This window comes from Rousettus aegyptiacus, unplaced genomic scaffold, assembly GCF_014176215.1.
Source record: "Rousettus aegyptiacus isolate mRouAeg1 unplaced genomic scaffold, mRouAeg1.p scaffold_m13_p_13, whole genome shotgun sequence".
In the NCBI taxonomy this organism is placed as follows: Eukaryota; Metazoa; Chordata; class Mammalia; order Chiroptera; family Pteropodidae; genus Rousettus; species Rousettus aegyptiacus.
Window position 1 is genome coordinate 71733128 of NW_023416288.1, and position 16374 is coordinate 71749501.

Below are 16374 nucleotides of genomic sequence, written 5' to 3' on the forward strand. Positions count from 1 at the left end.
ACCTAACCCTTCCAGACTATTCAGCCTGAGGCGGTCACATAGCTGCTGTTCTTTCTTTTAAAGAGGAAGTTTCCCCATAGAAAATAGCTGCCTAAGGCCTGATCCCACTGGCTAGAACCCCTTCTCTATGTAAAAACTGAAGTCTGTCACTCTACATTGTCACTTTCTACATAAGGTAAAGGGACCGGGTGATGCTTTGACAAAAGACACTGAGAGGTGTTCAGCTGGTGCACTGGCAACAGAAATAGCCGCCATAAAATCTCAGCTAGACCATCAGGTTTCAAAAGACTGACTCTACCTAGCTTTTTTCTCTAGACTGAAACACTAGAGGGGGACATCTAGGATTTCCCGTAGTTTATGGGGGTCATGTTTTCTCTTCCAGGGGAAAAGGAAGGAAGCAGAATTGGACTGCACACCTTTGGACAGAACCAACAATAGCTGGCACATTGAATTATCCTGAAGGGCAGAAAGACTCTGCAGGAAGGAATTGAGTGTCTGGCACAATTCAACAGCGGCTGGGTCTCCCACCTGTCTGGACTGGGGAGAAATAGCCACAAAAGTAGCTATCACCTCTAATAGGTGAAAATGCTTTAAATGGTCATGTTTTCAAACCTCATCATGCTAATACATAAGGAATCTAGAAATGACAAAAAAACTTGGAAAATTAAAATTTGAAATGTATCATAGTAACATAAGAAATGAACAATAAGGGAATCGGGTTAAGGAGTATATAAGGAAAACAACAACAACAAAACTTGGAAAACTAAAATTTGCCTCTTCAATAGGAAAAAAGTCACAAATATATTGGTGGTAGTGTATTGCCTGTATGATCCCTCCACCCACAAGATATTGTTCTTGCTTCTTATCTGAGTCTTCTGATCAATTAATAAACTGTTTTATTGTCTCACTGGTACTGAATTCAATCTGACAAGATATGACAATTTTATTTTGATAAATTCAGAATACATTGGAAAGTGCTCTCCCTTTGCAGAAGCATTTCTTATTGCTCTTTAAGATCAGATAACACAGTTTGAAACAAAATAATGGGCTTGCAATCTTGAAATCTCTCATATGCGGAAATGCAAAGAATTTCAGCCACTGAACATCACGTACCTTGAAAAACAGGTTAACTTACATTTACCAGAAAGTGAAACTTTATACATTAGCTGGGTTTTGTACCTATAGAGTTTAAGACAGATAAGAAAAAGATGAGTAATCTGTCTTATTTTTTGACAGTATGCTGAATGTCACGCTCTGGTGCAGCATGAAATCTTCCTAACAACGATGAACTGAAAGGGGTTTATGGGCTAAGCTGCAGTACTTTTTTTCTAACCATATAAACCGCACCTCCCCGACTGGTGCATGACACAATGCAACCATTTAAAATTGCCAACTAGAGTGCTGGAGGTAGGAAAGGTGAGAGAGGAGGAAGATTCAAACATTACGAGAGATTTCCTGGCTCCAGAAAATTCTGAAATATTTACTCTGTTTTTACCCATTTTAATATAGCTTTCATGACAAATAAAAAGAAGCACATGGGTCAAAATTCGATGTTTCAAATGTACAGGTTCTCAATCTGCTCTTTATTTAAAACACAAGCTTGGATATATTTGAAATAAAGTTGTGATTTAACTGTGCACACACACACACACACACACACACACACACTCCTCATATCTCTTTCATGGAATAGCTGAGCTCAGCTTTCTAGTGTCTCAGATTGCCAAGGCTGCGTGTTTAAAAAAGCATTAAATTGCATGTGGTTTTAAAAGTATATTAAAGAACAACAAAAAAAAAGGGTATATGAACACTATAGTACAGATTTAAATTTGTTTTCATACCATCTTCTAGTTTATTCTCTGGCCAATTAAGCTAAGTCTTAATACTTGTGTCACACCCAACAGAACATAATTTTGTTTAAAACCCAGTCACCCAGCGCAAATCTTGTCCCAAACCGTAACTAAATGAAAACAGCCATGCGCTTGGGGGTGGTTCCTGTTCTGACTTGTACACTCTATTTACTTGGGCTCGAGTCAGGCGACTGAGACCTTTAACTTGAATCTTTCACAAGAACCATTTACTAAAGTCCAAATGCTCTACAATGCAGACAGAGAAAATACACACTGGGTCCTTAACAGGGAAGCAAAATACGTTTGGATCAAGACTTTTTAAAAACTGCCAGGGAGATTTTCATAGTGCCAAATGTATGCTTAAGCAAGTAAGGCAACAGGGAGAGACTGTGGCTACAATATCAGGGCTTAGGTCCACTGCAAGAAGCTAAGTTCTCTAATGGCAGGAGGCACTTCTGTTGCGTTCAGGACTAGAAGAGTGCCTCCTGTGTAGTATGCACTCAATAAATATTTTTGGAATAAATTAAAAAACAAAACGCTTCACAGAGTACAGACGTTAGTATAGCTGCACCTTGATGGCTCTTCCAGGAACTTTGAGAGAAGGTGCAAGCCACCCATGGGTGTTGACTTGCCTTCCACACTGCTCTGGCAAGTAACTTCTTATCTGTGACAAGATGAGGCCACTGTCTAGGCATCAGACAGGAAGAAACCTTTTGTCCTGTCTGCCGCAGCACTGCTGGGATCTCTAGCTTGCAGAGTTCAGGTTAAGGCTCTAGGTTATGCCATGAGCAGTCTCTGTCTTTGGTGGAGGCTCACTTCCGGGCAGCTGGTAGATAAAGGGGGTAGTGAGGAACCATAGAAGGGGTGAGTCATGAGGCAATAGGTCCTAGTGTGAGGACAGGGGGAGCCATGCTGCTTGTTAGCCACCACTCTTTTATTCATATAGCACTAAGGAAGAGCAATTAATTAGCAAGGAGAGAATCTGCTTAGAGAGTGTGAGGCAAGCACTTTAGGTGCAGGATTCAGGACGTGTGGCCAGACGCCACCCCAAAGGAAACACCAGGAGGCAGATAGGCCTTTCTTTGGCTGATGTCTCACAGATAAATCAGTAACCTGACTTATGATTTTTTTTTTAATGGAATATGTGTTTACCAAAAAACATATTGATAGTTGCCAGAGATTCCTACCTCGTAGATTGTAGGACGACAGATGTCCTGAGTCCAGCTTCCACTGGGGCATTCCTCCAATCGCACACATTTGTTATGGCACCAGCCACACTGCACGAAGGGAGGGGCAGAGAGACACTGACTGCAGGACTGGAAATGCTCACAGCCCAAGCCATTCAGTGGGATCTTGGTGATCTGTGAAGAAAAATGATAGGGAGGGCTTCTAGAAGGTTTCTTGTTTGTTTGTTAAATAAAAACTAAATACATCAAAGATACATGTAAATATGATTTTACAATATTTACTAGAGAAAGCACCTAGGTGTGCAAATCATGTAATAATAAGTGATAAAATTTTAAAAATCAAATTCCTTTCTTCCCTCTACTGTTGGCATGATAGAAGTTAGCATTGTCCTGAAATTCTAGAGGTTCTATTAAGAAGAAACATTTCGCTCTGTCTGAGACAATTTTAAAATAATAAGAGAATATAATTTAAGCAGCTGGAAAAAACACTGGGAAATTCTAAGTAAGTTTACATATCATTCTGCATCAAGATGCACTTCCTTCTCTCGAAGAGAAGGGGTTACCGGCTGGCATATGCATTTTTAGATTTATCTGCCTGCACTAGAGTTCTTCCCTTAGGACTGCAATTCTAATTCTGTGTGTTTGTTTTTTTCATTGAGAAATATAGGACAAAAGGATCTCCCTTAGGTCCAATTTTCCTTGAATAAAAATTTAACTTGATTTCAGAAGATCTCTGAAATACTCAAGGAAGAACTTGATAGAGGAGAGGTGAATCCAAGATAAAGAAGTTAAAATAGAGTCACGTGACACTGGTTATAAATATCCACAAATACCTCCTTGTGCAAACAAGGCTTACCTTCTTTCCAGTGACAACCAGTGTGTAGCCATTTTGGTTTAAAGGGTGCTCCACAATTACTTCAGGAGACACAGGGTGGGAATCCAGGCGAAAATTCACATGAGGGGTTGATGATCCTGATCGAGAAACCACAACCTGGCAAACAAAACAGAAAACACCTCTGTTCCAACAAGGTCAGTTTAAATATAAGTGGAAAATACGGAAGATAATGGTAATAATAGATAAGGAGAGTTTGTGAGTGTCTGAACTAAAGGGCCAACAGTTTATCTTATGTAAATCAATACGGCATCTTCTAATCTCCTGTCTTGAAGACAATTCATCTGAACCCCCAAGACAGATGTTTCCTATGATCTTTTAATGGTGTCTAGAGGAGGGGATCTTCCAGTCGATCAGCCAGTACGTACAGACAAATCCTCACGATTGTACTGGGAACTGGAGGACCCAACACTCTCTCCCGAACAGAAGACCTCACTTATGTTCCAAGAATTCTGGATTATTTTCTAATCTATCCTTCTGAATCTCCTCACCAGGCAGCTTCCCTTGACGTAATGGAAAGTGTAGTGGATGGGATTCTGGAGACCTGGATCTAGTTCCAGCATTGCTACTCTTAAGCCATATTTATTGATCTTTTGAGGTCAAAATAGGCCCTTGGCTACTTTGAAATGATGGGTTGTCATTTTTACAAACCATTGTCCAACCACATGGAATCACTTGGGTTATAAATAAAGTTCTGCCTCTTAGCTTGGTTTTATAATAAGGTCTAATGGTTTTAACAATGCTTTGGAAACGAGATTTAATAACTGGTGTCGTTCTTGCTCTCAGGTATTTCTAATTTGGGATACTTCTCAGTTAGATAGTTTCCATCTGTTCTGTTGCAAAACTCAGTAATAATGAAGTCCGGGGGTAAAATCAGGATGACTATCTGAGATGAACACTGTCTTTAGAATACATATGACGTAGTATTAAATAATGTACTTGAAACTTATTTGATTTTATAAACCAATGCCACCCCACTGATTTTAATAAAAAACAAGAATGGTGCTCAGAGAGATTTTCATTCTTAAACGGAGAAACAGGAGGCTGAGCACAGCTCTGGGCTTGAAATTGACTTTGTGAAATTTCCCTACATCCCAAATACCCTTTTAGGTTGCATTGCAAGTGTATCTATTTGCCATGGGTATGAAATCACAGGATAAGCATGGGTATCTGAGAGATTAGGATTAAATAATCACTCCTTTTATTACCTCAGCTTTCTCATCCATTAAATGGAAATGAAAATCACAAGACTATATTACTGCTTAGTACCCTAACAATGTCGCACACAACATGTAAATGTTCTGGGGAATCAGTAGTAAATTTTTTTTTAATACAATAAAGGAGGCAAGTAGCCCGAAACAACTTGGGAAAAGTCCCAAAGCACCTAATTTGCTCCCAGAGAATGAATTGTTGATAGAGAAACTAACTAAGTTCTTATAGAGGCAAAGAAATTAAACATCATGACTTTTTTCCCTAACATCTGTTTTACCCCAAATATTTAAAACATCTCTGTTAAGCAGGGTGATGGTCTTTGCACAGAAGTTAAATGATGAATCAAAGATCATCTGGTCAGGATGGAAAAGGGTGGAAACTATTGTTATTCCTAAATTAGGGCCAAATAGGTATTCGTGACTTTTGCAGGCAAAGTAAAAAGAAGTTCATTTACCAGTCCTACCTCCCTCAGGGTGCTGGATATCAGCAGAGTATCAGGACATCAGACTACTAAACCCTCTATCCCAATTATCCAGATTTCAGTTATCCAATTTTTCCATCTTAACTCACTTCTGGTGCTCTCCGCCTCTTGTTTTTCCTAAACCCTACCCCCTTTTCTCATAGTTTCCTGATTGCTGCCAATTATTTCGAATTACAAAGATTAAAAACCAATCAACCAACCAACCAACCAACAAGCCAGCAGAAAAACTTCTATTATACATGAGTCAAAAACAAAACACAAGTCTCTCTCAATTCCCTGACTCTGTTCTCTGCCTCCTTCTGTGCTTTCCACTTCACTGAAGATTATTAATCCCTATTAACTCTGCTACAGATATTTGCATTTTGAGTCCAACTCTCTTGCATCTTCCATTCTATTCAGACCTGCTACACAATAATTACCTGCTAGTACCCTTTTTCTCCTGTCTTCTTGCTCTTTTTAATATATTTTCCTGCATCCATAATAAGCAATCTCTTCTTAATAACTAGGTCATCATCTTTGACTTTATCAAATATCTGAAGCCCATCCAAATATTCGTTTCCCAGAAAGGATTAAACTTTCTCTTTTTCTAAAGAGGTTTTTGTACCTCTGGAATGTGGATGGATTGATTTGGTGCATTCCCTGACTTTTCGTCTGGAGAGCATTAGATATATACATATGTATACATATATGTGTGTATATATATGCATATATATGTGTGTATGTATGTGTGTGTATATATATATGTATGTATGTATGTAAGGAGGGATCTGAATTTACTTAATTTTGTTTTCAATTAAGCTGTTTTATATATATCACTCTCATAATAGTTAACTGAGCCAGGCATTGTGCTAAGTACCTTATATGGATATTTCATTTACTCCTTACAATAATCCTGCAAGGTAGGTACGATTATTTCCCACAAAGAAAATACAACAGAGAATTTTAGCTGGAAAGTACAAGGAGCTTTATCTAATACTTGAATCCATGTGCTTGACCTCTTCTTAAACACTCAACTGCTACACTCTTGGAGCACCAGAGTAAATACCAATAAAAAGTTTCAACTCTGAGCTCCTAAGAGCCACTTGAGAGTCAAAGCATTAAAATAAATTTCACAATATATTTGCCTTGCCAAATACTCCTTGTTTTAGTAATACTGGCTGCACAAGTTAAGTGTGCCTAAGGAGAAAGACTCCACATCTAAATTATTTCCGAGGGCATGAGGATTCAAATGTTACTAGCCCAGCTGGCAAGCTCTACTTATGAGCTAGGATGAGTGTGGCTTGGTAGAGAAAATGGGATGAACCAGAGAAGACAGGAAGGCTGTGTGGAAAAGTGAGATAAGTGTTTGGAATTTTGAGCAGAGGTCATATTACAGAAGCAAATACCTTTTTAGTTGATCATTAGCCCTTTCTCTGCAGGGATACCTACAGCTATAAAACGCCAAGAATGCTTTTCTGTTAATTTCTCACTTTCTCTAACTGCCTGTCTAAATAGAGTAACCACTTTTAACTCTCAATACACCCCTGAAGCAATGTTTGCAAGAAATTAGGAGTTCCTTTTCATTGTCATAGAGATAGTTCTAGGGACAGAACTGAATCTAGCATCTAAATTTAATTCTTATGAAAAATCACCTGGCAATCGTAAGTCAATTAGTATAAAACTGAAGACAGGCAATTACCTTTTGAGTTTCTATTGTGTTGACAACTTCAGTGTTTAGCTCTCAAAATGTTTTCCTTTAATGCTCTTGAAAATATAAGACTAATACGTTTTTATAGCTGTGACCTCAAATTATCTAGGACAGGATATGGGGAGGAATGTGTGTACAAATAAAATAAAACCTTTGTGGCTAGGCCCCAAAATTCAAAAGTCTGAACAAAGTAACTTTGTGTGATATATACAAGTACATATAGACTAGATCCTCTCATCTCGCACATAAGACTCGTTTTTAATTAAACTGTTTCAGAATTTAATTTCCTTTAAGAGTGGTGAATGCAATTTAACATAAAATATTTGTATGTGGCTTTCTGTCTAGTCTCCCCATTTTTTAATAAAAGTGGACAATTCAGCTGTTTTTAGTATATTCACAGATTTGTACAACTAGTTTTGGAACATTTTCATTACCCCAGCCAAAACCCCATATCCCTCAGCCATCTTCCTCCCATCTTCTTGTGTCCTCTAGTCCCTGGCAACCATTAACCTACTTTATATCTCTACAGATTTTTCTATTCTGGATATTTCATATAAGTGGACTTCTACAACATGTGGTGTTTCATATCTGACTTCTTTCACTTAACATAATGTTTTCAAGGTTCATCCATGTTGGAGCATGTATCAGTACTTCATTCCTTCTAATTGTTAAATGATATTCCATCATATAGACATATCACACTTTATTTATCCATTTATCAGTTGATGGATATTTGGGTTGTTTCCACTTGTTGGCCATTGTAAATAATGCTGCTTAGAACATTCTTGTACAAATTTTTATGTGATCATGTTTTCATTTCCCTTGGGTTTATATCTAGGAGTGGAATTGCTGCATCTTATGGTAAGTCTATGTTTAACCTTTAGAAGAACTGCTAGACCTATCTCTGCAGGGGCTGCACAGTTCCACATTTCCACCAACAATGTATGGGGGTTCCAATTTTTCAACATCTTCCCTGATATTTGTTTTTTTCCATTTTCTTGATTACAGCCATCCTATAATCAAGTGGTATCACTGTGGTTTTGGCTTGCATTTCTCTACCAAATGTTTTACTAAATTAAGTAAAAGGTAAGTTTGCTTTTGGAGGTTCAGCAGCCTTCCATTCGTTCCTCCTCCCTAAGACTGAGTACTTGGCTGGGCATCACCTGCTCAGCTTCCCAGTATTCTAAAGAGCATCCGCTCATGATCAGACTAAACTTGTAAAACAGGGTCCTAGAGAAGTAGAGGCGAGGGAAGGACAGAAGGAACAAAACTGGAGTCTTACTGGGAGAATCAGTCAGAGTGGGAGATGCAGCACACTCCTCAAGAGCTACTGATTTTTGAAGACTGAAGTGAATTTTCCTTTTATAAGATCAGAAAACATACAGTTCTATTTCTAGGCAAATGGGACCTTTGGTATCATCTAGATTGATTTTATTTAATTAAATTAAGAAAAAGGCAATGACACCAGTAAGAAAGAGACTAGGTTATAAATGGACGAGGTCATAGGATCCCAGAAGTAGGTCTGCTTTCCTGGTTCCCAGTCAAGTCTGGCACGTGGGAGATCCCAAAGGCATGTCTATTGCCTACACATTTGAATAGACTGAAATAAGAAGCTCACTCAAGCCTGATGAAGGGATGGGGTTTTAAAATATTTCGAATATTTAAATAACCTTCATAAATTTGATCTGCATTTTCAAGGCATGGCTTCTGATACCTCTTGCTTCTTGCCTGTTGCAACGGATTGATGTTTGTGTCCCACCAAAACTTACATGTTAAAACCCTAACAGCAATTTGATGGTATTAGGAGGTGAGGGCTTTGGGAGGTGATTAGATCATGAGGGTAGAGTCCTAATGAATAAGATTCGTGCCCTTATCAAAGGGATCTCAGAGAGCTCTCTTGCCCTCAGCAAGAAGATGGATATCTATGAACCAGGAAGCAGGTCATCACCACATGCCAGACCTGTTTACACATTGATCTTGGGCTTCCCAGACTCCAGAACTGTGAGAAATATGTTTGCTGTCTAAGCCACCTAGTCTATAGGAATTTGTTATAACAGCCTGATCTGACTAAGACACCTGCTTTGGGTTTACTATTTTCTTCAGTATGTGAGAGAAATTGGTGTTTGTTTAGAAAAAAATTGAATATGAAGAGTAATTTGTTTCAATCAAGGTAAACATCTACTTTCCTGGAACAGAAAAAAGATGAAACAAGAGAAGTAGAAATTGATTAGTACTGACAACTCAAAATTAAAATGTGGTAAAACAAAGGACCAAGTAGCAAAAGTTGAATTAAATGAAGCTTCACTCTGTTCTTCCTTCACTCTTTTCGGTAAGGGCACAAGTGTTTCTATACCAACTTGATACTACAAAGGACAGGTATATACAAAAAGCAAAACAATTTTCCTTACTATAATAATCCTGATGTGTGTTTCAACTTTTCAAAATGAGTCAAAGTGAGTCAAAATGAGTCAATACCAGACTAGGCCCTTTGTAAAAAAAAAAAAGAAAAAGTCAAAAAAATCAAGCATCTAAAAAACAAATAAGCTGGTAAATTGGTAAAAATTTTAAAAAATAATACTTTCAAATCAATATTCCAAATATAGTGATTGTAGAATTAGCCAATCTATTCAGAGTATATCTGTTTCTGAGTTTTAAAAGTGACAAAAGTTAAAAAAATAACTACTGACATATATATTTCATGTCTTAAAATATCTTTCCACTCTTTCAAAAATGCACCCAAACAAGAAATCCCAGTTATTCAATGCTATTAAAAACAAACCAAAGTTTAGCATTTTCCCATGGTTTCAAATATTTATAATGTTTTAAATTTCTATACACGTAACAGTGTATAACTCATTGTAGTAGACTATACATTAATTTTTAATTATAGACATAACTCTGAAGTTATTATTTATAATGGATTCTTTTTCACACAAAAGAAATTCCAGAACTCGAGAATATTTTCTTCTGAAGAAATATACCCAAGCTACCATTCTCTAGGGATGTAACTAAATCAATAATGTGCACGTTAAAAAAGAGGCAGATGATATTTTTATCTGAGTATTTTATAAAGGAGATAGGTAAGTCAACAATCCATAAAGAGAAATGTTCAAGTTCAAGCTTCATTTGGCTCTGTCTCTTGCCGGATGCTCACAGCATTGATGAATTGATGATCTGTGTCTACATACTCTAAAACAGCCGTAATCTCAAACACAATGTATGCCACAGGCTTCCAACGTAAAGCACTGACAGGCCATGATTGTGGCATAGGAACTGAAGGAATCTGAAGACAGAAGGTCACTAGATGAATGGATTCAGTTCTTACTGGAAGCAAGTAATTATTCTCAAGTTTACTGATTACTAACATAATTCTTTAAGTAATGGTCAGAAGTAATGACCACGAGCTAAGGATGTCTTTTTTGGTGATCCCTACTTCTTTAAATTTCTTGCTTAAGATGCAATGAGTCCAGTTAAGAGGCACAAGAGAAAAGGGGTGATGAGTGATAACAGCAATAAAAAACAGGATAGGGAAAAGGGGGATTGGAGAAGAGCAAGGAAGATGCCAAAGGGCCTAATGACAGCTGTGATAGTGCCCAGGTGGTGGCCACTGTATGCAGACGAGGTAGCTGTCCAGGGAGGTTAGTGAAACTGAACTTGAAACAAATCTTGAAAGCGACTCCCCACCCCCACCCATCCCTGATCCACTCACTCTCTGTCCTGACAGTCATGCACAAATATTTTAATAGCAATGTCTTGCATCTAGAGATTAAAGGCCTTATACAAGTGCCGTAAAAAAAATCAAGCAAGCATTGTTTTTGGATGTAGATTAGATGAGGAGCTCAGAAGGGGAGACGTGGGCAATCCCTGTGATTAGTCCTGTGATCTTCACGAGTATCCCTCTTCCCTCTCCCACGTAGCCTCGCACACTGCGCTAATGTTCCTGAGCCTGATACTTTCTAAATCCCCACCCCCTGCAATTTTGCAGGAAGGCGCGTTCTCATTGTTTATTTATACTCTCGAATATTGCTTATCATATTATTTTACTTTGGAGCATCTCAAGATAGTGATCATACAAATAAAAATTGTTTTTGAAATCTATAACTATACTGACGTGGCTCTACAGATAGACTCAAATATATGTACACGTCGGTATATTTAGACATAGTTGCTCCTGTATAAGTTACACATGTTTAAATATTAGAAACATGTCAAAAATGTCTTCTCCACCATACATATAATATTGTTAGCTAAACAATATAATTCTTTCTAATCAAATAACCACTGTGAAATACCTGATTCACTTTGCACCCGACAGCTGGGGCTGTAACTTGTATTCCCAGCCAGGGCAGAACATAAGCACAATGGGAAAGGCAGAAACAGCTGCAAACTCTTGGGAGAAAACATTTGTAAAGCAACTTTGCCTTCAGGCTTCAGGGTAGGAAGGAAGTAAAATCATTTTACTGTTCCTTTTCATGTATGGCAGCTGTTTTGGGGGGAAAAAAAATCATGTCTATTCTACTTTGTAATAGAAACTCTATAGTATTATTAAAACATGAGTTGTAGAAACTTAGGTCTGACCACAGATTTAGCACGTGAGTTCAGTCAAAACATTTATAGAGATGGTAGGTAGTTACTGTTCAGCTGGATGAAACTAGAAAGTCCCCTTGTCTTTGCTGCACTACTGACTCCTCTACAACATTATTTGCTGTAAACAAACTGGATCTCAGTAATGTTGATTGTTTGATCCTTCAGATACTTTAGGTTTATTTACATAAAATTTAACAGAATGGAATTCTCTTAGGCAAGTGTCAGAAACAGATTCTGTGGGTGCCAATAGTCCTTTGTACGCTTTGTTTGTAGTCTTGGTATTAGTAGGTACGATTTTATCTCCCCTACCAAAATTTTAGTTCCTCAAAGGCATGTTCTATGTCATTGCTTTCTTTGCTTCACTTCCTTGCCTAGTAAAGCAAAGTTAGTGCTTCCGGATATGTATTTGATGAAATAAAAGCCACCTGGTTTTGAAAAAAAACAGTGATATCAGTACTTTCCATATATAAGTATCTACTTGTTTACTTTTCATCTTTAATGATTTAGATGCACAGGTAATGAGCATAATATAGCTTCTTTCATGAAAATGCTGGGAAACAAGAATAAAACATTTGCCACAGCATTTCTGTTGTAATGAGCCTGATGTACGACATATCACTTAGGTGGTGGAATCTGTCACACAGCAGAATTTACATAGCTATTAAAGCAACCTATCTAAAAATGGGATTTTATTAGAACTTTAGACACTGGAAATAGGCCAGGAATCTTTTGATATAAAAAAAGTATCAGAACTAAAATGTCTGTAGAAAGCTTATTCATATGAAACTGGATTGGTGAGGTAATAGATAATTTAGAAAAAAAGAAAAGCAGAAACAAAGATAAAGGGAAGCCAATCAATATAATGAACACATTAGGAATTCAATAGATGCTAGCTTCTTTCGTCTTCCATCAATTTTTTTTTTTGGAATTCTATAGAGTAACAATGTAAACTAAAAAAATATATAAACACAACATAACAGTGTTAGGTAGTTAGTCAGACATGATGAATGTGGGGAAGACAAAGGAATGAAGTCCCAGCTCAGAGACCACTCAAAGAATACCACATTTGTAGTTAAAGAGTCACTCTTGCATCCCTGAGAGACAAAGGACTGGAGGGCCATAAACCTATAGCTGGTTTAGTTTGGCCACAGGCACTTGCTTAACCTGTCCATAACCTCAGCCTTATTATGCTATCATTATAATTTCATGCTTATGCCCAGAAGTTCATGAATCTAATTATAACAGACTGAATTCTGGGTTAGCACATGCACAGCAGGCAGGGAGTTATATAACAGCCATATGTCAATCAAAATGACCTCACGTGCCAATCGCCTAGAAACATCTTTGTAACCACCCATTGCGGCCTTAATATACAGACTTTCCCTTCCACGGTGTTACAGCCCTCTTTGCTGTAATCCACTCCTCATGTGTAGTATATTTTCATTTCCACGTGGTTAGCCAATTTAGGTGTGACTCATTTCTACCTCAAAAAATGCCCTTACATAAGTCTTACCTCTCATAACTCTTGCTCTGCTGGAATTATCTCTGTGTCAGCAAAAAGAATTGAGACTCTCCAGTGTTACTGGGGCAGCACCAGAGATCAGAATGCCCCATATGGTAAGAATAGCACATATTTTTATAAGGATAATAAATACGGCCATATTTCCAATATGTTAGAGTGCTCGTCTGTGTGGGACAGGACTGGGCATTCCTTCTTCAAATTTTGAAGAATTAAGCACAGAATTAAATGGTCTGAGGTGGATAAATAAAAACACTAGACTGGTTGAGAGGGGGAAGGGAGCAAAACGTGTAGTTACCTGTGAAGCAATGGGAGGAGAGGAGACTGAGTGTGGGAATATTTAGATAACAGGATCTGTATGATTCTCTTTGAGCTAAGAAGATTTTATTAACATGTTTTATGACTTTGAAAAAATTCCACCATGCCCACTAGTATAAGAAAAACACGATTTAAAATATGACAATGGCCAATACCCAAGCTGCTATAAAGACAGTGGTAATTTTAAAAAATATGTTTTGTAAAAGAATACAAATGGGCAGAGAATGTATAGATGGGTAAGTGATAGGAAAACGGCATCATCCTCAATTGGTTTACTAGAAATCACTGTCTGATGAGGATGTTAATCATATCAGGTAATTATGAAATAAAAATCTCTCTTTAAAAGGGACTTCTAGTATTTGTTGAAATTCAACATTTTCATAGATGCCATTGTCATTCTGCATTAATTGAAGACTCTATTAAGGAACTCATGCAGAAAGTACTACACAATCACAATTAAAGCAATAAAATAGCCAACTTAAGACCATTTTAATTTCTGTAAAATGCTATGATTCTTGTATCTAGGAAACACAACTTCTGAAATGTGAACTTTTACTGTATGGAAATAACTGTTGCTATCTGTTAAAAGCACTTCTAACCAAAAATCCAGATTTTTTTTTCAGTATTTGAACTTCTTTGTGTCCGACCCCATCATTTTGCAGAACCAAGAAAGCTGAAGTTACAATGGGATTTTGATGATAGCGTCCCTTCCTAACTGCTGCCAATATTTCTCAATGATGAGAACGTTCCTTCTCATGGAGACACACGGTTCACACAATAGCTCTCCTTTGATCCGTAGCTTCCCTTAAAATAGGAAAACATCGCCTGGAAGTGCTTTAATTGTTTCATTTTATTTTCCAATCATGTGATAGAAATCATGAATGGAAAAGAAAAAAAAAAAAAACCCAAACCATTCTGGGCAAAGAAATTAAAAACAACCACATTTAAACCGAAAGCTTCAAGAATTTAACAAAAATAGGCCACACGCTTCATAAAAAAGTGGATCAGCTTTCATTGTTTTGTTTTCAGTCTTGTCTCTAGCTTCCATTATGATTTTCACTTTACGATATTTACAAATACCTTACTGCAAAAACAAAAATGAACTAACTGCACAATAGCAGATAAAACAGACACAGCCACTCTCAGATAGCATTTACCTGCATGAAGCGACCCTCTGATGTCCCAAGGTTAGCGATGGTAAGGTCTCCTTTAATGAAGGTGGAAATAGACGTTAAGAGGACTTGGTTGAACTGGCCCATGAATAAGTCAACGCGCTGCAAAGCTGTGGTAAACTCTGTTCGATATTCATCACTGTGCACTTCACAGCCCGACGAATTTCTCAAAAGTGTCTGGAATAAAATATGGTCATTGAATTAATGTGAGTTCAGATGTGAACAAGCTGGTAAGATACTTTTCAATGTGTCTTTTCAGAGCTTGGAGGGGAATGGCAAGAACTGTGCAGACAGGCCCAGATAGGCAGAAGTATTTCTTGTGACCTAAATGGCTCTATCATCATTTAGATACCGAACTGGGGCAAACCTTACTATCACAGTTTGTACCATGGTTCACTACATGAATAAAGATGGAGCTTAGCTGGTACTATTTACAGAAAAATAAAACTGTTAATGTCTCAGCCCTTGAAATAAAGGCGACACTTCTAGCAGGCAAGTCCAATGAGATAAATTTCAACTGGAATAGTAATAAATGTTAGAGTCATACTGGGATATTGTATTTTAAAATGTGTGCCTGTGTGCATCTGTGTACACGGAGTTGGTGTGGAGTAGTGGTTGACAGATGATTCATGGGGAGGCAGCACAGCACAGACCCCAGATCCAAGTGTCTGGGTCAAATCCTGGTCCCTGGTGCTTATTTACTTCATGGAATCTCTGCAATCTCTCTGTGTTTGTGAAACTCACGTTATCTCTGTTTCAGTTCCCCATATGTAAAAAAGAGAGAATTATAGGAATATGCCTACCTTACAGAACTGTTGTAAAGATTAAATGAGCTAGTTAACCAACACGCAGAGAACACCACTTACATATTCGTCATCATGAAAGCGAAAGGCTCAAAAAATGTAAAAGTTGTACATCAAATGCTTCAGTAACCAGCTACTAAAAGGCAATTACCACTCAATCAGGTATATATCCTTTAGGTTCAACTTCAAATGGAAGGATTTTAAAAAATACTGTTCAGTAATGTGACAATTAAGCACTGTGGATCACTCCCTTCCCTTAACATTTCGATCTCTCTGTTCTCCCTCTACTTTGCAGACTGTAACATTTATGTCTCTTCTGCAGACTGTCCATGCCTGGCTATCAATGTCAGGGTTTCTCAAGGCTCCATCCCAAGGCTGCTTCTCTGCTCATTTTCATACTCTCCCCAGGCAATCTCAGTCTCTCCTGTGGTATCTGACTATTCAGTTGGTATCTTTGTACCTCCAGGCTATCCCTCTACTCTGAGCTGACTATGTATTTATCCGCATTCAAATATCTCAAAGGCCCCAGGCTCAAAATAGCCAGAGTGGAAACCACAATCATCCCTCATTCCTCCAGGTGCACAAGTCAGAAACCTAAGTGTCATTCCTGATTATTCCCCACAGACAGTTCATTACCAACTCCTATCAATTGTACTTTCTAAATAT

At 37.8% G+C, this 16374-nt stretch overlaps 1 protein-coding gene across 6 annotated transcripts in view; it reads right to left on the minus strand.

Annotated features, from left to right (window-relative positions):
* MET (MET proto-oncogene, receptor tyrosine kinase) overlaps window positions 1-16374 on the minus strand; it is a 110368-nt gene that overhangs the window by 42431 nt on the left and 51563 nt on the right. For all 6 annotated transcript variants that reach the window (XM_036231010.1, XM_016119312.2, XM_016119310.2 and 3 more), the window contains 3 exons: window positions 14891-15082; window positions 3894-4028; window positions 3038-3211 (listed from right to left, as the gene is read on the minus strand). In XM_036231010.1, coding sequence (XP_036086903.1) covers window positions 3038-3211; window positions 3894-4028; window positions 14891-15082 — 501 coding nt within the window. The remainder of the gene's footprint in view (window positions 1-3037; window positions 3212-3893; window positions 4029-14890; window positions 15083-16374) is intronic.